At 31.2% G+C, this 20,964-nt stretch overlaps 2 protein-coding genes across 5 annotated transcripts; both read left to right on the forward strand.

Annotated features, from left to right (window-relative positions):
- The first annotated feature begins 1,071 nt into the window (after positions 1 to 1,071).
- On the forward strand, positions 1,072 to 6,934 carry LOC126856000 (nicotinamidase). Of its 2 annotated transcripts, XM_050604154.1 has the most exons (6): positions 1,072 to 1,861; positions 1,927 to 2,167; positions 3,725 to 4,060; positions 4,699 to 4,935; positions 5,315 to 5,559; positions 5,790 to 6,934. In XM_050604154.1, exons 1-6 carry the CDS (start codon positions 1,728 to 1,730, stop codon positions 6,346 to 6,348), a joined length of 1,752 nt encoding a protein of 583 aa, XP_050460111.1. In that variant the 5' UTR covers positions 1,072 to 1,727; the 3' UTR covers positions 6,349 to 6,934. The 2 variants fall into 2 exon arrangements, with proteins under 2 accessions (XP_050460111.1, XP_050460109.1); XM_050604152.1 differs by lacking the exons at positions 1,072 to 1,861; positions 1,927 to 2,167; positions 3,725 to 4,060 and adding an exon at positions 4,267 to 4,573.
- A 270-nt stretch (positions 6,935 to 7,204) lies between these two features.
- On the forward strand, positions 7,205 to 9,491 carry LOC126856004 (ribonuclease H1). Of its 3 annotated transcripts, XR_007688308.1 has the most exons (8): positions 7,205 to 7,351; positions 7,713 to 7,931; positions 8,007 to 8,168; positions 8,288 to 8,474; positions 8,580 to 8,710; positions 8,798 to 8,885; positions 8,959 to 9,062; positions 9,190 to 9,491. XR_007688308.1 is itself a non-coding variant. In XM_050604159.1 (7 exons), the coding sequence occupies exons 2-7, from the start codon at positions 7,831 to 7,833 to the stop codon at positions 9,277 to 9,279; spliced, it is 936 nt and encodes a 311-aa protein (XP_050460116.1). In that variant the 5' UTR covers positions 7,205 to 7,351; positions 7,713 to 7,830; the 3' UTR covers positions 9,280 to 9,491. The 3 variants fall into 3 exon arrangements, 2 of the variants coding, with proteins under 2 accessions (XP_050460116.1, XP_050460117.1); XM_050604159.1 differs by having other exon boundaries at positions 8,798 to 9,062; XM_050604160.1 differs by having other exon boundaries at positions 7,231 to 7,351; positions 7,878 to 7,931; positions 8,798 to 9,062.
- Positions 9,492 to 20,964: the final 11,473 nt, after the last annotated feature.

The raw sequence follows: 20,964 nt of genomic DNA on the forward strand, positions 1-20,964 counted from the left end.
TCGCCTGAAAATCTATAGTTCACGTAACATATATTAGATTTATAACATATAATAGATTTCCAAGCGATCTATGCGCTCTATGCGTGAAACAGAACGCAACCAAAGTAAAAACCGGAAACAGCCTAATCTTATATTTTTGACGCGTTTTGCTATTTTTTCTAAAACAGATGTATTAAATTCAATAAATATTTTTATTGTACGGTTTTATAATTTAATTAATTAAATTTTTTACATTATACACACATTAATAATAAAATATATATATATATATAATAGTTGTATAATGTAAATTAAGTTTAATTTATAATTTTATATTATATATAATATATATAAATACTTACTCTGTCATGATATTTTTCTTTTATACATAAATAATATACAATAACCAATAATAACTATACATAAGTATAATATATAAGGCTATTGCACATTAAAAAATTTTAGTCATAATTGTAAAGCCGTAAGTAAATCACAGTTCTTATTATGTTTTAGAATGTTTGATTGTGATTGGTCAATTTTCTTATGGCATTATGATTACGATTAAAATTTTTTAATGTGCAATGGCCTTAACCAATAATAAAAACACATCACTTTGTCGCGTTCGTAAGTTCATTTAATAAGTTCTAAACGTGAGAATATGATTGGTTGAAACAAAAATAATAGAGTTATGTCAATGAGGATATATTCATTTCGATAACGATATCGGAATCACATTTTGTAACGATATCGTATCTCTAGGCTGAGATAAGCGGGGAACACACACTTTTGCATAAGCGCATAGCCATAAGTATAAGGAAATTGATTGGTTCATTTCGTTAGGCATATGTTTGTGGACCAATCAATTTTCCCCGCTTTACAGAATAGGTTTGTTATTATATTGTCGTTAGCGCAAGCGACGATCGTCGCTACATAACGATAACGACACCATCGTTACAAAGTTAGAGAATAGGCCTGCAGGGTGGCAACAGAAAATAGAGGTGAATGAAAACCAAGCATTCTTATCATTTCAGATGCCATCCTACCGTCAGTTAACCGTCTAACCGAAGATGGTGAAATTGATCCTTATTCAGAGTTTATCTTTTTCTCTCCATATTGGAAAGAAAAAGATAAACTCTGAACTAGTGCAGCCAGTTCAGCTAAAACGAGCAGACCCTCGGTCATGCGCAAGGGACAACCATTAGCACAATTTTCAGCAGAGTAAAGCGGGGAGCACACACTTTTGCATAAGCGCATAACAATAAGCATAAGGAAATTGATTGGTTTATTTTCTTATGCATACATTTGTGGATCAATCAATTTCTTTATGTTTATGGTTATGCGCTTATGCAAAAGTGTGTGCTCCCCGCTTAAAGCGAGGAACACACACTTTTCCATAAGCGCGTAACCATAAGTATAAGGAAATTGATTGGTTCATTTCGTTAGGCATATGTTTGTGGACCAATCAATTTCTTTATGCTTATAGCTATGCGCTTATGCAAAAGTGTGTGCTCCCCGCTTAAACCTACTGTACTTACTACTATACTGTGCTATTAGGATCTAGGGTGCCCAAGTGCCACAAAAAAGAAAGAAAGAAATATGGCTGCCGGTTTTTTGCACGTATTAGACACGCGATGACATAACCTCAACAGACAATAAACAAAGCTAATTTAATTTTAAATATCAGCGGCATTCCCTTCGAGAAAGGGAAGTAATCACGAAAATTGAATCTTATCTTGATCGCATTGACAATGTCACAATATCCACCTATCAACGTTCGCCTGGCGGTAAACAGAGTAGATTTTAACCTGATAACGAACGAGGATGTCCAACCGCGACTCTATACTCCCGGGGAAGAAATATCCAGTCAACCGGATTTCTTAAGGTAGATTATTTTTCGGATTGCACGCAACACACGATTACGAGAACATTAATTAATTTAATTTTCAGAGGTCACGGAACTTACGTCGATGACGAAAAAACATTGCGTGCGTCTGTCGCTGGATTTATGGAGAAGGTGAACAAACTTATATCCGTCAAACCTCTGAAGGCGCGTTACAACGGTGAAATCGGGGATCTTATCGTGGGTAGGATAACAGAGGTGCAACAAAAGCGTTGGAAAGTTGATGTAAATTCCAAACTTGACGCTGGTCTACTATTGTCCAGTGTTAATTTACCTGGTGGTGAATTGGTATATAGATTATATATATATATATATATATATATATATATATACACACATATATTGATTATTTTTTTTATTTTTATTTATTTAGGACAAAACTTTTACAAAAAGTTAAATCTTTTCCATTATAGATTCTCCAAAATAGATAAAAATAATTCTATTTAAATTTTAGGATTAAGGTCTCCAGTCTATTTCAGTCTAATAGTATGAAAAATTGATGGTTTTCGGGAATTTTTTTTTAAGAATATTAGAAAAATTTATTTTTTTAGCACTTATACACGCATTTTAATGGAACAGTATAACAGCATCTTTAAATCTTGAATATTTAACATTTTTTTATTCAATACAAATTCTTGTATGTAGTGTGTTAAAAAATGCATAATTTGAGGATATCATACTTCTTCATTTAATTATTTGAAATTAACTTTTTTGTTGTTGATTTGTCTAGTTTTATTCCATAAGATATCTTCAGGATACTGAAACTAATTTTATTTCAGAAAAAATTGAAAAAATACAAAGTAGTGTTATTTTAAAACTAGATATTTCATTTTTAGTAAAATTTTGTTTTTGAAGATAAGAAAACTATTATATATTAATTTTTTAAATTCTAATTAGGTTCAGTATCCCCAAAAAGTTTTCTCTTTTATTAAAAAAAAAAATTAAAGTTGTTTGGTTTCAAGATTCAAGTAATTAGTTTTCAAGATATTTGTCATATCAACTTTGAAAGTAGTATCTTGAATAAAACTTGTTTAAAGTTTTACAAGCTCATTTAAAGATCCGTGTGTTAAATTCAAAGTCATAACTTTGTCAATTCTGTGAATTTTTCTATAAAATTTGACAGACATACTCTTCAAACATCATACTTTTAGAAAAAATAAAAAAAATGATTTTTTGACCTTCTAAAATAGATGACCCTTAAATGCAATTTTTGCTTACAAAGATTATGTATAATCTCGTATCTGCAAAATATTGTAATAAAGTTAAATATTTCTGTAATTAATTACATTTATGATAATTTTAGTTAAAAAACTATTTGTAGCTATCTATTTCATAGCTCTGAATATACAGGGTATCTCTAAAGTCTGACCCCACCCCTGGATTTCGAAAACGGCTTTAAATATGGAAAAATGTTTCAGATAAAAGTTGTAGGATATTGAGAGGGACATGGTAAAAATTATGGACTTGAGTGACCTATTTGAAGGTCAGATGAAGTTCATTTTGCGAATGCCGGCGATATGTCAAATTTGAAGCTTCATATCTTGGGAATAACTTACGCAAAAGGGTAGGTAATGTTTTGAAAACGTCGAGGGCTACAAGAATATGCAATAAAAAATGGGAGGTTCCATTTAAGAAAACACGGTTGAGCTTCACCTGAAGTTAGGTCATTCAAGGTCAAGTCCACAATTTTTATCATGTGTCCCCCTCAATATCCTACAACTTTTGTCTGAAAAATTTTTCCATATTTAAAGCCATTGCCGAGATCCAGGAGTGAGGTCAGACTTTAGAGATACTGTATATCTCCCTGTATATATCATATATATAGAGTGCTCTTAAATTTCACAGAGAAGAAGATCCGCAGAAGATGAACAAACAATGCGCAGATATTTACAAGAGGGAGATCTGATTTGTGCAGAGGTGCAGTCAATCTTTATTGATGGTTCCCTCTCGTTGCACACGCGAGTCCTAAAGTATGGCAAATTGTCGCAAGGAATAATGTTGAAAGTACCACCGATGCTGATCCAACGTAAGAAGACGCATTATCATAATCTGGAAAATGGTGCGACTTTAATACTTGGTTACAATGGCTACGTGTGGATCGGTGCGAACATTCAGAATGTCGATAAATCCGAGGGCGGTTTCACCGAGGATCTGTCGAGAATTCCGCTGGAGAATCGCGAGGTGTGTGCGCGATTGCGTAATTGCATTTTGATCTTGGCACAGTGTAATATGTTGTTGTCTGACACTTCTGTAACATATGCCTATGAAGAATCCGCCAAGTACAAAGTGTACGAACTGTTGGAACCCGAAGCGATAGTTGATGTATCGTTACTGACGCATCAAAGACTTGCGCGATCTATTATAACAATCTAACGAATTCAATTTGGTTGAGATATCACTAAAATCAAGAGATTATAAAATATTAAAATAATAAACATGAGACGCTAAACGAGAGAAAATTAAATGTGATAAATAATAGAATTAATCAATGATTTTTTCAGTTATTAATCCTGAAATGTAAGATATGACAAATAAAAAGAGAAATTTGTATATAATATTGTGTAGCATTGAAGCTTTTGACAATTGAATTAGATGACAACAAGGATCATATTTGTAGGACATTTCCATACCTCGCTCCTTTCTGAGAAAATTGAATATCAGGCCGAATTATAACATATTGCAGTAACATCGAAAGTAATTAAATATATATAAGATATTGCAGTATTTTTCATTGATAGATATAGAGATTTGGCAAACTGGTTTAGGTGTTAAAGGTAATCACAGATATACGCTAATCTGAGTATTGATTAAACAAATAGAGCCTGGAAACAAGTAGTCAGCAAGTGGTAGAGCTGAGAGACATGGACGCATGTTTCAACGCCTTCGATAAAGACGGCGATGGCTTGCTATCCATTTCGGAGTTCGATCTTATATGCCGCGCATTATTTCGAAATGATCGCGGCAAGATCTATGGCCTCGAAGAGGACCAGCTACGTGAAGTGTATTCGATCTTTGATTTCAAAGGCGATGGCATGATTGATAAGGAAGAATTCGAGGTACGTAGAGGATGCGGCGAAATATCAATCGTATCATCTGTTTTAGATTTAAAAAAAATGTAATATATATATATATATATATGTGTGTGTGTGTATGTGTATTAATTTAATTTTCTAAATTCTTTTATAGATAGTAGAGTAAAAATATTACTTTTTAGAAAAAAAATAACATACATTCTTTAAAAATCTTATTATACTTTATTTGGAATGATAATAAAATTTAAAAAATATGTCTATATTATGATATTAAAGATTTTGGAGAAATGTTTCTTTCTAAAATCTGAATTATTTTTAATTATTGAATACTAAATTTCCAATGTTTTTAAAATATGTTATTAATAATTGTTAATACTACTTTTCTACTAGTACATTATTGTAGGTTTGCTGGAATCGATGGATCAAAGTATGCACGCGTCCCAAGAGCGCTTTTCTAATCGTGGACGTGCAAAACGACTTTATAACGGGTTCCCTGAATATAAAGCAATGCGCCGCACAGCATGATGGTTCGGAAGTGATCGAACCAATTAATCGATTACTGGAAACCGTGCCGTTCGACGCAGTGTTTTACTCCCTGGACTGGCATCCCGTTGATCACGTGTCCTTTATCGATAATTTGCACCTCAGGTAGTCGCAAATGCAATAGAAATTGTATCATTAACAATTAACTAACAATTAAAAATGTCTTTATATTTTTCTTTTAAATTTTTTTTAAACGCACTTTTTTATTAAAGTATATCAAAACTTATTTATTAACTTAAATGTTGGGTTCAAAAAAGGCACTTGGAATTGCGCATCTCTGGACAGAAAAAAAATCAAAAGAGACTGTTTAGATCGATATTGATTTGCATTATTAGGGAAATAGATATCAGCAGCAGTGTCTCAAAGGAAGCGGCGCAAGTGTACGACACGGTGACGTTCCAAGGACCCCCATTGTTGAAACAACGTTTGTGGCCGCGTCATTGCGTGCAGGACTCGTGGGGAGCCGAACTTCACAAGGATCTAAAGATCATTGACAATGCAATCAAGATTTACAAGGGCACGAATCCGGAGGTGGACTCGTACTCGGTGTTTTGGGACAACAAGAAGCTGACTGAGACCACGCTGTCGTCGCAGCTGCAGGAGAAGGACGCGACCGACATCTACATCTGTGGACTTGCCTACGACGTATGCGTGGGTGCTACAGCGGTGGACGCGCTTACCAGTGGTTATCGCACTATACTTATCGACGATTGCAGCCGCGGCGTGGATCTTGTCGACATCGAAAAGACCAAGGCCACAGTAATAGCCAGCAACGGCGTGATAGTGAATTCCAGTCAAGTGAAGGCGATGGTGGAGGGAAGAGATCGACGACCGGAGTTAGGCTATAAGCTTGCTCTGGAAATTAAACATAAATTGAGATTTGATGATGAATAATTCTAGCAAACAGTGTCATAAATCTAGAAGCTTTACAGTGGTCAATTCTAATATAAAAGATAACAGATATATCTTTCTTCTTATTTTAAAACACATTTCTTAGAGCTCTAAATTTATTAAAAATGAAAAAATGAAGAAAGAAATATATAAAAATAAATTATAATGGATGTTATCTTATTGAGCGTTAAAATAGACATTAAAATGTAGGCATTAAATTTGTTGTTTTTAGAAAGATTTTTTTAAAAGATAAAAGTATATGTTAGATTTAAGATATGTAATTAGTGATATAGCATTTAAGCTTTTTCAACTAGTGAAGATGTATAACACTTATTCGATTTGAACATTTTAATGGCTCAAATAGAAAAAAAGAAAATATTCATCTAAATTTCATATAAATCTATTAAAAATATTTATTGAAAAATGCAAATATATTTTTTTTATTAGTAATAATTTATTAGTGCAGGTTTAGATGTATATATTGTTAATTAGAAATAAATATATAGCAAAGTTTATATAATAGATTCTTGAGGATATTTATTGTATTACAGAAAAAAAAAATTTAAAATAAAAAATTAAAATCTTCAAATGCACAGGTTAAAATTATTGTAATTTTAAATATTATTTGACAAAGAATATATAGAGAGAGAAGAAATAAATAATATGATATTGTGTTTTATTATTTTTTATTCATGTCTGAAAATGATTTTATTTTATACTCTCTTATAATTTCTATTAATTATAATAAACTTTTAGTTAAATGAAAAATTCATTTCACAAAATATTTTTTATAAAAAATTTATAATCAAAATAAAACGTGAAAATTCACACGCACGAGTGTCATCTAACCTCACCTAACTTTACATTTAGAGCTGTTTGGTTCAGAACAGAGATAAGAAAGTGAACTGTACAATCGGTTTGAATGTATTAATTATTTGATGCAATTTGGTGCTTGATGTCATTAGAATTACAATACAAATTTTTATGTAATTGAAACGAAACAGAAGTAAATATTTCGATTAAAAAACATTTTGATTAAAAAACATTATAGAATTTCATAATATAACCTCGTCGATAATTTCATTGCAATTTTAATTTTAAATTATGATTATGCATACTCATATACAATGATATTGTCACATTTGTAAACTCTAATAGGAAAATAATATAATTACGGAAATAAATGCATCATAAAATTTGAGAGACGTACATATTTTTTATTATATAATTATTTATTTTTATTTATTTTTTACGAGACATTTATTTCTCATTATCAAAATTGTGGATGATATATATTTACAACGCATATACAAATTACAGAGCTCTAATAGACCTTTTGATGAAAGATTTTTTAATTTTTTTATCAGGAAATCCTCGGTAATGCATGAATGTTAATATTGACAATAAGTGAAATTGTTATATATTAATTAACAAAAGTGTATGACTCTTCAGAAGAAAGGTCATCTACATTGAATAAATTTATTGATGACATTGCATTTCATATTTATAGCAAGGCAATATTTTTTTAATAGAATGCCTTACTATGCAGTTGCCAAAGGTCGAAAATCTGGAATTTATGCCACATGGTAATGAAACTATATAACTCAAAAATAAATTACTGATGACAGTTAATTGAATACAAGATTTTCTATTTTCAAAAGGGATGAATGCAGTATTCAGGTTCTTAAATTTCCTGGATCTATATATAAAAAATTTGCTACAGAAAGTGAGGCTCAAAATTTTATAAAAGAACGTTCTTCTTCAAACATAGGACCAAGTTTGACCAAAAATTGTATCTCATCGAAAATGGTTAAACCTGTAGAGTAAGTATTAATAATTGCTCTTATTGAAAAGTAAAGAAAGAATCACAACTAATATATTGTATATATAATATATTGTACTAAAACAATATTGTTTATGTATACATATATTTTATCTGTAGAGCGCAAGTTCTACCAAAACAAATGTTTCCGCTTGGAAGTAAACAAACTGCAGTAGCTCAGACAAAATTAATATCATCATTTTCAAAAAGGACTTTATTAACAAATAGCGATACTAATGAACAACCAAGTAAAAAAAGAAAAATTACATCAAATGCAGACTTTATTTTCACTGAATCTTCTGATCAGGTTTGAAGCAAATAGCACATCTTAAAAAATATAATCATTAAAATTTACGAATTAATAAATTGATTAAGAAATCCACACACATCTTGCATTTTTGGGATTGCATAGGATAGCAAAGTGGATTTTATCATGGATGAAAATGGCTATGTTAATGTTTTCACTGATGGTGCATGCAGTTCTAATGGATACAAGAACGCGCGAGCCGGTATCGGCGTTTGGTTTCAAGACAATCATCCATTGTACAATTTATTTCTCAATCTTATCCTTAATAGTTTTTAATATTTAATAGATTGTTTAGAGAATAGCTATAATTATATATTCCATAGAAATGTATCTCGACCAGTGGAGGGACGACCGACTAACAATATGGCAGAAATCCAAGCCGTCACAGTAGCTGCAAGGCAAGCTAAAAAGGCAGGTATAAAAAAGCTCAAAATCAATACCGACTCGAAATTTCTCATCTCTTGCATCACGCAATGGATGCCAGGTTGGAAGAAAAGAGGATGGAAGACAGTGGATAACAAGCCAGTTATAAATAAAACGGAATTGTTGGAAATGGAAAGAGAACTGAAATCGCTGACTATTGCTTGGGTAAACAATCCTTAATTTAAAATTTTATTACGAATAAAATTTTAAAATAATCTGTATAAAATAAACGTTCAATTAATAAATATAATTAAAATATTGTGCAATACAATTTAAGCAAATAATTTTCTAGAATCATATAAATGGACATGTAGGAATTCATGGTAATGAAATGGCAGACAAGCTGGCGAGAAAGGGCTGCTTACTGTACGAATCAAAATGAATAATAAAAACAAATATGTAATAAAAATATAAAGAACATCCTCCTTTAATTTTTGAATTAATATATCCTCTTATAAGAGAGAATGAAATTATTCACAGATTATATTTTACTTTTGTATACATATACACTGTAATTAGACATTATTTTGTGAAATTAATAATCAAATATATGAAATATTTATTCTGATTGAGAAATAAACTCTTAATGAAGAATTTATTCAAATATGCACAAAAATTGTTCAGATTATAGATTGTATACAGAGATGCTATATCTTTATATAAATAAATTCTTTATAATTCTGACTCAATAATTAAAGATATTTATTGCTATGATTGTTAGATTTAATGTACACAATATCATTTCTTGTTGAGTGAAGATAAATACTTATTAAATAGATATAAATATTTAATTGCAATTATAAATTATTATCCTTTACACTACAGATTATTAATATCTCTATGTTATATAAATAGAGTCTTCTGATGTTGTAATTAAAATATTTATTACTAAAGTTAGCAACTTCCAAATATACAAAATGCTATTTTTCGTTGGAAACGTGTGCACCTTCATTTATGGTCAGTCGGCTCGATGCTCTTGTCACAATTTGTTTAAGAAGAATGTAAATATCTTCTGGAGACACTTGTAATTCCAGTAATTCCAATATGATGCTGAAAAAAAGTTTTGTATGTGTAATAAAATATCCTTTTAAATATATTAAAAAACTTATAACGCTAATTTTAATATAATACTGATAAAAAAAGTTATGATGAAATAATATCCCTCAATATATATATATATATATATATATATATATATATATATATATATATATATATATATAATATAAATATAATGTATAAAATAAAAATAAATATAATACAATGTATAATAAACATAATATAATATAAAATCATGTGGAGATCGAAGAATTCCACTCTGAAAAGGTTATCTCACCCGAGAACGCCAGGTATCGTCAAGATTCTCGTTGTTTGAGCCAGCTCAATCAATTCTTGACGATGCGATTGCGGAAATGACATTTTCCATAAAATTGTTTTGGCGTCTGTTTCGTAAATTTTTAGATTTACCGCGTGAAATAGTCTTCGGACGAATAGGTTTGCTAACAATTTTTTGATGTCTTTTTTTACTTATCTTTTTTTTTACGAATTGAAGCGACTTTCACTTCAATCCTATAAGAAGAAAGTATAATATGTAAAAACACAATTATCTGTACAATTTTAAAGCATTCTAAAAAAATCAGATTGAAGAAAAAGAAGCATTGCAATTTTCTTCTTTTTTATTTCAATATATATAGCGTTTTCAAATATAACAAGTTTAATCGCTCTGAGAGCGACTAATGACGTCATTTAATTATCTCTACCAATAAAAGACTTGAATGCATAATAAAATATAGTGATTAATTGATCCAGGATCCGGGTTGGATTAACCGGTTTTAAAAATTTCTTGCAACAGCAGCCAATCTCAATACGTTCGGTAATAAAAAGCTTAGGACCAATTTCACTACCTTCAGTTAGATTAACCGACGGCAGGGTGGTAACTGAAATAATAAGAATGCTTGGTTTTCATTCACCTCTATTTTCTATTACCACCCTGTTGATTTTAACCGTCGGTTAAAGCAGAGTACACACTTTTGCATAAGCACATAACCATAAACATAAAGAAATTGGATGCGTTCCGTTTCACGCATTGAGCGCATAGATCGCCTGAAAATCTATAGTTCACGTTACTTATATTATAGATTTCCAAACGATATATGTGCTCTATGCATTAAATGGAACGCAATCATATATTAGTCCACAAATATATGCAAAAGGAAATTAATCAATCAATTTCCTTATGCTTATAATTATGCGCTTATGCAAAAGCGTTCCTAGCTTTAAGCGGGGAGCACACACTTTTGCATAAGCGCATAACCATAAAGAAATTGATTGGTCCACAAATGTATGCATAAGAAAATGAACCAATCAATTTCCTTATACTTATGGTTATGCGCTTATGCAAAAGTATGTGCTCCCCGCTTAACTTAAGCAAAGCTCCATAAAGTTAGCCGGTGTAACGTCCTGCCAATTTTAAAAAACTATATTTTAGCTAGTAATTAAGTACCGCTTTATCCCTGCAAAATACCTATGGAATAATTATGTAATCCATTTGCTTTTATTTTAATTGTTAACTAATTTCATTAATCGCTTATCATTCTAGTTCCATATGGTTATTTAGCCTAAAAATCAAATATATTTTAATCCTTTTAGTAATAATAATAGATAGCGCAAGAAATTGAGAATTCCTTAGATCGATGAATCAAAAAGCATTATTTAAAACTAGCTAGTTGTACAGCAGTAACTTTCTAGAACTAACCTGCTGATTACTTTAAGAAAACTTTAAGAACTGTTACGTCTCAGCGACGCTCTTTCTCTCTCTATACCGCAGTTAGTGAGAAAAAGATTGCTCTCTACTTTTATAGGGCAACCTGTTTTCACTGGCTATACCCCAGGAACGCCGAGAGCTAGGACTAACCTAGTGGATCTAGGGGAATGATGTAGGCGAGGAACTATTTGGTTACTAGGAAGTTCCACTAGGTATTTTAGGGATATGGACGCAACTAGGTATATGTAATTCGAAGGTTAATCAGGTTTAAAGAATAGAATTTTAATATTATAATAAAAGAAAGATATCGATTATGGTTGCGTTTTATGGCAAGTCCGTTTGTATTGCGGGTTCACCGTATGGAAGGGGCCTGTTACTTAAGAGATATATATATATATATATATATATATATATATATATATATATATATATATATTAATTAGAAACCGTAAGAGTTAGAGAATTAAGATTTGAAAAGGAACATTATAATAGAAATTAAGGGTAATTAACAAATTATGGACACTAAATAATAGAGAGTTAGTTAGATCGAATTAATTTATTATGAGAATTGTCTAAGGAATAAGGTCTTTTATTTAAGATCAATACTTGATTATATTATGACTCTAAATTTCTGATAGAAAGAGAAGGTTTAGAATAGAGGTCGAATGTCGCCAGGGCACCCTAATCAGCGCTCGGCAACTAGGTTCAAAGACTGGGTTGTGTTCAGAAAATTAGATAATAAATTTGATTTTAATTTAATCTCCTGTTGTCATTTTTTGTGAGAGGTTTCTAAATCGATAGGAAACGCCGCCAGGGCACCCTGATCAGCGCTCGGCAACTAGGTTTAAGGATTATATTCAAAATTTAGGAAGAAAGGAGGGAGTCGCCAGGGGCACCATAAGCGCTCGGCAACAATGGATTTTCGGGAAAAAGAGCAAAATGTTGCAAGATTAAGTCAGGTTTAAATGACAACAGTAGTGTATATTTTGCATGGAATTTATAAATCTTTCTTAGTATTGATATTATGGAAGTGTTTTAAATAATAGTAGGAGAATAGATTAAAGTTGACTGACTAGAAACTGTCAGCCACTTGCTAATGCTTGACAGAGGATTTCTTATTATTTAGAGGATGGAAAAGTAATTGAATAATATTAGGGGTTGTCAGTCAATTCAAATAAAGTTTCTAATATTTATAGAAAGCCGGGGGTTTATAGTAATTGTAAGTACTTACCGTGATGTGGCAGGAAAATCCTTCCTTCTGCTCAAGTTCTGGTCGTACTCTGTTAGGCCCTTCTCTCGTCCTTTAAGACCTCGGTCGTGGATGAAGTAGGCCGGATAAAAGTACACAGACGTATGCACAAAGTTTTTTATTATTTCCTTAGTTTTACACAACTTAACACTGAATCGACAGTAATAACAATTAATATGTTAATCGAAATTGTATAGCGAATAGTACGCGAACAATGACCAGGTGCAGAGCGGATGAATGATTCGAAAATGAGTTTGTGAGTGAATGAATGAACGAATAATACGGAGCGAATACTTGTACGAAATAGTAATGAAATAGTAATGAATAATGTTGACTAAGAATGAATGTTTGAAGACTTTTTAATTGAATGCTTCGAATGCTTGAATGTAAGAATGAATGATTTGAATGCTTGAAGACCTCGTAATTGAATGCCCCGAAGGTTTGAAATCGCCGGCTTATATACTGTCGAAACAAAGGGTCTTCGGGCCGTGCGCAGCACACGCGTCGCGCTCTGGAAGGTTCTTAGAATGATTCAGTGAAGGACTTCTGAGAAGAAAGATTTTTAACAACAATTCTTCTGAGAATTGTCGATCGATATGTTTATCTGACTATTGAGTTTCGGCGCTCGTGGTCGTAGCCGTCGCATGTCCGTTCGACTTATCGCTCGCAATATCAGGTTTCATGAGGCCTCTTATGCGCATTCTCTTCTTAAGCTTAGTTAATATTTTATAATATAAAATCCTTAATAATATGGTTAATATTTATGCTTATTAATTTATGGAATCATTTGTTCTATTTATTTCAGTTCTGATAATAAGTTGGCAATTTATATAAAGTTATGGCATTCTATAGTTTAAAAAATAGATAACTTTTAGATAACTTATATGTATTATATGTAATGTATATAATTTATGATTCCATAGAATATAAGCCTCTTAAATTTATATTTATGGTCGCTTGATCGATACTACAATAAAGCATATTAATTTTATTAAAATCATTTCTTTATGGAAGCATTCGCGCATTATATAATAACCTGTTTTAATTAATATAATTTTAATTATTTATAAAGTTAAATTGTATTGAATATAGTATTGAAAGTTTTGTATGTGATGTTTTGGATAAAATAATTATAAATATTGTCAACAAATTATTATTATATACGTTTTATGATTCCATAAAGTACGGCGCATTTACTCCTTAATTTAAGAGTGAGTTATTTTTATATATATTTGTCTGTGTGATTAAATATTAAAATCTTAAAAGCTAAGTATTAGTATTGATATTATCGAGTGTGAAATTCGCTCGCAAGTCTATTCTTAAAGTCTTAAATCTTAAATCAGCAGATTAGTTCTAGAAAGTCACTGCTGTACAGCTAGTTAGTTCTAAATAATGCTTTCTGATTCGTCGATCTAAGGAATTTTCAATTTTTTGCGCCATCGATTATTATTACTAAAAGGATTAAAATATATACGGTTTTTAGGCTAAATATGGAACTAGAATGATAAGATTAATGAAATTAGTTAACAATTAAAATAAAAGCAAATGGATTACATAATTATTCCATAGGTATTTTGCAGGGATAAAAGCGGTACTTAATTACTAGCTAAAATATAGTTTTTAAAATTGGCAGGACATTACAGATGCTTATATTCGTGAATTGCTATAGCGGGGAACACACACTTTTGCATAAGTGCATAGCCATAAGTATAAGGAAATTGATTGGTTCATTTCGTTAGGCATATTATTGTGGCCCAATCAATTTCTTTATGCTTATGGCTATGCGCTTATGCAAAAGTCTGTGTTCCCCGCTTATGGATGAGGAAAGTCGATCGTAAGAGATTTCGGAACTGTTTGATGATAGATCATCTCGTTCGCTCTTCACTGGTCTCGCTCCCGCTCTCACACGTGACTCTCAGCTTATCTCTCCGAGCTTTTCTAGTACGATGAGAAGACATCTTATGATATAAAAATTAAAACTTTTATTTTGCATTTTATCGGTTCAAAAATAATTTTAATGGATTAATGAGATTGTAATTAAAATGATACCGATGACCAAACACGACATAAATCGGATAATTTTTAATTAAATTTGTAATAAAAATTATTACTTATTTGTTAAAAATTATACGATTTATATTGTGTTTCATGTCATTTTAATCGCAAGAATCTTATTAATTATTAAGATTATTTTCAAATCGATCAAATGTAAAATAAAAGTTTTAATTTTTTCTCTAGATTTTCGGATCAGTTTATCTTTTCAAATTGTTCTCGACGCGACTCATCAAATATGAAAACGAGAATGAGATAGCGAGTAAAGAGCGAGTGAGATGACCTATCAAAAAGACTTCCGAAGTCTTTAACAATGAATATAAACATTTTATGAAATAAAAATTAAAACTTTTATTTTACATTTTATCGTTAGAAAATGATCTATGAATTAGAAAATAATCTTAAGGGATTAATGAGATTTTTACGATTAAAATACATTAAATACAACATAAATTCTCGTATAATTTTTAGTTAAATGTTAATGTAATTAAAATTTTAATTATTATATAACATATTAACTGTTAACTGTTGACTGTTGACTGTTAACTGTTAACTGTTAACTGTTAACTGTTAATAGTTAATAGTCAATAGTTTTAATAGTTTTAGTTAAAATGACATCAAACATGACATAAATGAGATAATTTTTTGTTAAATGTTAATGTAATTAAAATTTTAATTATATTGGGACTAACTTTGGTGAGGTAAGAAAAACGCCGGCATGGACCCTCTCAGGCTTCTCTCTGGAAATAGTGATAGAAATTATCGCCATCTGTTGCACAATGGCACGATAGGAACAAAAGCCAATGAATCAGAAATCGTATAGAGTGCTCTTCCATGTTTTGCCATATTGGCCTAGTTTACATCGTGCATTTGATATGCGTATCAGGTACTAGCCTAGTTTACATCGTGCATTTGATACGCGTATCAGGTACTATTCGTATCAAATTCGTATTAAATATTTAGTGCGCATAATGTAAACGTAGCCGGATCAACTTGGTATAAATGTACCAAGCAAAAGTATCGTACTAAACAATGATGCAAATGACGATGTAAACGCATGAAACAGCTTGAAGTTTTGAAGAGAATATAGCATGGAACATAACTTCTACAATAATCGATATTATGCTAAACCTAACTAGAAAACAATCAAAATAAATTATATTCGTGTTATTTTTCTCCTTTAAAGCCGTATTACACTACTGGTTCGGTTGAAGTTACGGTTGACAGTTGCAAATTGACCAATAAGCCGACAAGCTACTTTTTTAGTGCGTATCTTTTTATTTATATTTTCGTACTGCTTGGGATAATGTTAGCGGTGCAGACAAAAATATAAGTAAACTTTTTGAACGACTGCGTTTGGAAGAAGATAGACTAAATAAAAGCGGACAGTCAAACAATTCTACATCTCAAAATGTATTTATTTCAAAACGAGGTAAGAATTCTGGATACACGCAAGGAAATTCATCCGTTGAATGTTTCAAGTGCGGAAAAAAAGGAAGAAATTTTGCAAAAATAAACCATGCACCAAGTATCTAGCTTATTGTAAAAATAATTATGCCTGCAATACATGTAATCAGAAAGGTCATTTTGCCAAAGACTGTCCGAAAGGAAACTCTGATGAAAGCTACAATCAAAACAGTGATAAGCCTGAAAAGAATGACTCTAAGAAGTCAAATTGTCGCACATTCATAACTGTTGGTTTATCAAATGGAAATATAAATCACATAAATTCAAAGTGCAATGATTTGTGGTATCAGGATTGAGTTGCCACACAGTATATGACATCTCATAGAAAGTGGTTGACAAATTTTGCTGAATTTGAAGAACCTACAATGGTTGTGATTGGTGATGCTACAAAACTAAAAGGAATTGGGACAGGTGATGTAGAACTGGAAGTTTTTGATGATGAAGTATGGTATCAAATTATTTTGAAAAATGTTTTATATGTACCAAAAATAACTTTCAACCTTTTCTCCGTTACTCAAATGTTGCATAAGTGTTATGTACAGATTGCAAATGCAAATCAATCTATTTTTAAAACTGTTGATGAAAAGGAAACTGTAGCAATTGCCAAACAAGACGGAAACTTGTATAAGATGATGTTTCGTCGAGTAAAATCTGAAAATTGTCTGATAAGTACCTCCATTAAAACTTGGCATGAAAGACTTGCTCATCAAAATGTCGAGTATGTCAGAGATATTTTAAAAAGAAGTGGCACCAAGTTTGTCGATGACTGGAATGATTACATTTGTATTTATGGAAAACAGCATAGAAATTCTCACCCGAAAAATCCAAAAGTTGCAGAAAATCCTTTGGATTTGATTCATGTTGATTTGTGTGAAATGAACATTAAGTCTCTTGAAGAAGCTAAATATTTTCTTCTATTTAAAGATGATTTCTTACACTTTCAAACAGTTTATTTCTTGAAAACAAAAGACGAAACTGTCTCAAAATAAAAAACGAAACTGCCTCAAAACTCAATGTTTTCATGAAAATGGTAGAACATCAATTTAACAGTAAGATCAAATATCTAAGGTCAGATAATGGCACAGAAATAAAAAATGCCAACACTCAGAAGCTCTTGGAAGAACTTGGAATATTTCATACCAGATCAAGTGTTTAAACACTTCAACAGAATGGACGAATTGAAAGAGAAATGCACACAGTTGTTGAATTGACTCAATCCACTTTACATGCTCAAGATTTGAATGAAAACTTGTGGGCTGAAGCTGTTACTATGTAGTTTTCACTCTAAATCAGACTGCAACAAGCTCATTGAAAGATAAAGCGGGGAGCACACACTTTTGCATAAGCGCATAACAATAAGCATAAGGAAATTGATTGGTTCATTTTCTTATGCATACATTTGTGGACCAATCAATTTCTTTATGTTTATGGTTATGCGCTTATGCAAAAGTGTGTGCTCCCCGCTTAAAAATCCCGCTGAATTGTGGTTTGGACATAGAGTGGATGTCAGAAAATTGAGAAGCTTTGGATGTGAATGCTATGTTCTAATTCAAGATCACAAACGAGCTAAAACTGAAAAGAAATCACAAAAAGGAATTTTCGTTGGCTATAATTTGAACTCACTTTGCTATAAAATTTATCTGTCCGAAGAATATGATATTATTTGCTCCGACAATGTGATTTTTAATGAGAAAATTGGAATTGGAAAAGGCTGCACTGAAATTGAAACTCTGATGGTAGTAAGTCAAAATAAGAGTTCAGGAGGAGAGTCTGAAAATTCTGAACCCGAAACCTTCAACTCTGAAGACTCGAATGATGATTAGCCGTCTCACAATTTAGACCATGATACTGATGACTCTGATGACTCGACTATATTATTTAAACAAAATCAGCCTATATCTTTAAATCTGCGAGATCGTCGAACTCTAAAGAAGCCTGCAAAATGGACTATTTTCGTATAAGAAACAAGTAAATGTGGCCATAATAGAAGAATTTGAAGACATTTCTGTTTCAGATGCCCTAAAAAATGAAAATTGGCCTAAAGCAATGTCTGAAGAATTTAATTCTCTAACTAAAATGATAAGCTGGGACTTGGTAAAACCTTCCAAATAAATGCAACCATTAACTTGTCGCTGGATCCTACGTCAGAAGCAAGACGGTCGATTCAAAGTCAGACTCATTGCCAGAGGTTTTGAACAAAAGGAAAGAATTGACTATTTCGAAACGTTTAGTCCTGTTGCTCATTATGTGTTAATTCAATTGATTCTTAATCTTGCAGCCTCTAACAAAATAAAATTGATGACCTTTAATGTAAAAACAGCACATCTACACGGAAAATTAAAAGAAGATATTTTTATTTATCAATCTGAAGGTTTCAACGATGGCATTGGGCGTGTTTGCAAGTTAAACAAAAGTATTTATGGTCTGAAACAAGCTCCGAAAATCTTGAACAAAGAATTTTCAAAATTCTTAAAGTCTCTTGGACTTGACAATACCGATAATGATCCATGAATTTATTATGACAAAAACAGAAGTGTAAGTAATACTTTCTTTATTTGTAGATGATGAACTTGTTGCTGGAACAAATGAGGACGATATGATTAACATCTTAAATAGATTAAACCAAAAATTCGAAGTCACATTTGACATTGCAAGTGAAGGGCAACTGTCATGTCTAAGCATGCAAATAAAAATTAGCTCAAATGGAATTTCTGTTAATCAATCAAAATACACAGAAAAAACCTTTTGACGATTCAAATTTAACACACTAAATTCTGCATCCACCCCAATGGAACGTGGAATGGTCACAGATCAAGAAAAACATATAAATGACAAACCACTGAAGGAATCTGAACACTATTGTGAAGCTATAGAAAGTTTACTATATCTAGCCACAATATCTCGCCCTGATATCAGCTTTGCTGTGAACTACTTAAGTCGATCTTGTAATAAACTGATGAAGAGTCACTGGAAGATGATCAAACGCATCTTTCAATACTTGAAAGGGACCCCTGTCGAAAATGGTCGCTTAAAACCGATTAAAACATAATCCATTTTAATCGGTTTTAATCGATTTTAATCGGTTCAATCCGCTTTCGGATTAAAAAGTAATTGATTTTAATTCCGAACGAATTATAATCGATTTTAATATCGCTTTTGTGGAGTATTTCCAATCCGAAATCATTACATTCTAATCCATATTGTCTATCCAAATAAACACGAATAATCGGATGGATATTTAAATCCAAAATAATCCGCCTAAATCGTATATTTGTTTTTAACAGCTGCGAATCCATTTCAATTAGAAGAACACCGATTTAATAAAATCAGTTGTAATTCGTCTGAATCCAATTTACTAGGAAAGATAACATTAATCCTTTTTAAAAAAATTCAGCGATTGCACGTATGTAATCCGTTGTAATAATATTCAATTTTTAGTAATTGAGTTGATTGTAATCCGGTTTAATCCGAAATTTACCGATTTCGGGGATAAAAACTAAATCGGTTTGAATGCAATAAGAATCCAATTTTATCTGTGATAAGCAACATTTGTTTTAATTTGAAATTATTCAATTTTTCGGATGAAAATGAAATCTGATTTAATGCAATTAAATCGAATTTTTGTCATAAATATTGTATTCGACTGTGTGTATATAAATAAAAAAGCAAAATTGTATTTATTACAAAGTTTTATTTATTATTGAATTTTAAATATATTCGAAGATTTGCATAAATATCTACAATATTCTACATCTAACTTTGCTTTTAACATCGCTTATGGGAACTATTGAGCTGTGTATATAATCTTCTGATTCTATCCTATCCATGTACGACACATTAAACGGTTTGTTGGAACTAATTGTAATTTTTGATATTTGCAAGTGGCATTTATTATTTAATAGAATGATGTGTATTATTTGACCATATTTTGAATGTAACTGAATCATTGTATTGTTTGTCATTTTGTGGAATTTGAGATGTTGAGATATCATCTCGTACGCCCATTTCACTGTTTTTCTTTAAATTACGCACAAATTAAACATTCTTGTGATGACTGTCAGCAGTCCGTAAAGGTGGATCATGTTCACGTATGGGATATCTTATTCCATGTATTTCTGCGATATATTCTTCAGGGTAATAGCACCAACTATATCTTCCAGTAAACTGCACTCTATTTTGCATGATTGGGCGGCAGACGGAGTCAACGGAACACGCTAAGGGGCAAAATTTCACAAGAAATTTTTTATTATCAAAACTACGAATAATAATACCGTTATTGTAAAGGTAAGAAAATGATCATTAAATTTTAAAAAATACAAGTCCAGTAATTTACTATTTGGTTCGTGAGTGCACATTAGTAGCCCGGTTAAAAGAACGTATTTAAACCTACTCTTAGGTGATAAACAATTTAAAATTATTTGTAATGGCCAAAATCCTCGTTTCCCACTTTTAGTTAAAAGAGCGCCATCAGCACTGTAATTGAATGTTACTAACAAATTAACATCTTTTGAAATATTTCTATAAATTTCACTGTC

The sequence above is a fragment of the Cataglyphis hispanica genome, chromosome 17 (assembly GCF_021464435.1).
Source record: "Cataglyphis hispanica isolate Lineage 1 chromosome 17, ULB_Chis1_1.0, whole genome shotgun sequence".
Classification (NCBI taxonomy): Eukaryota; Metazoa; Arthropoda; class Insecta; order Hymenoptera; family Formicidae; genus Cataglyphis; species Cataglyphis hispanica.

Excerpts from the sequence above, each read along its gene's own strand:
- LOC126856004 (XM_050604159.1), top strand. The coding sequence starts at position 7,831 with ATGACATTGCATTTCATATTTATAGCAAGGCAATATTTTTTTAATAGA. Across the intron at positions 8,169-8,287 it reads AAAATGGTTAAACCTGTAGA|AGCGCAAGTTCTACCAAAAC; the intron begins GTAAGTATTAAT and ends TTTTATCTGTAG. Across the intron at positions 8,711-8,797 it reads TTTCAAGACAATCATCCATT|AAATGTATCTCGACCAGTGG; the intron begins GTACAATTTATT and ends TATATTCCATAG.
- LOC126856000 (XM_050604154.1), top strand. The coding sequence starts at position 1,728 with ATGTCACAATATCCACCTATCAACGTTCGCCTGGCGGTAAACAGAGTA. Across the intron at positions 1,862-1,926 it reads AGTCAACCGGATTTCTTAAG|AGGTCACGGAACTTACGTCG; the intron begins GTAGATTATTTT and ends TTTAATTTTCAG. Across the intron at positions 4,936-5,314 it reads TTGATAAGGAAGAATTCGAG|GTTTGCTGGAATCGATGGAT; the intron begins GTACGTAGAGGA and ends ACATTATTGTAG.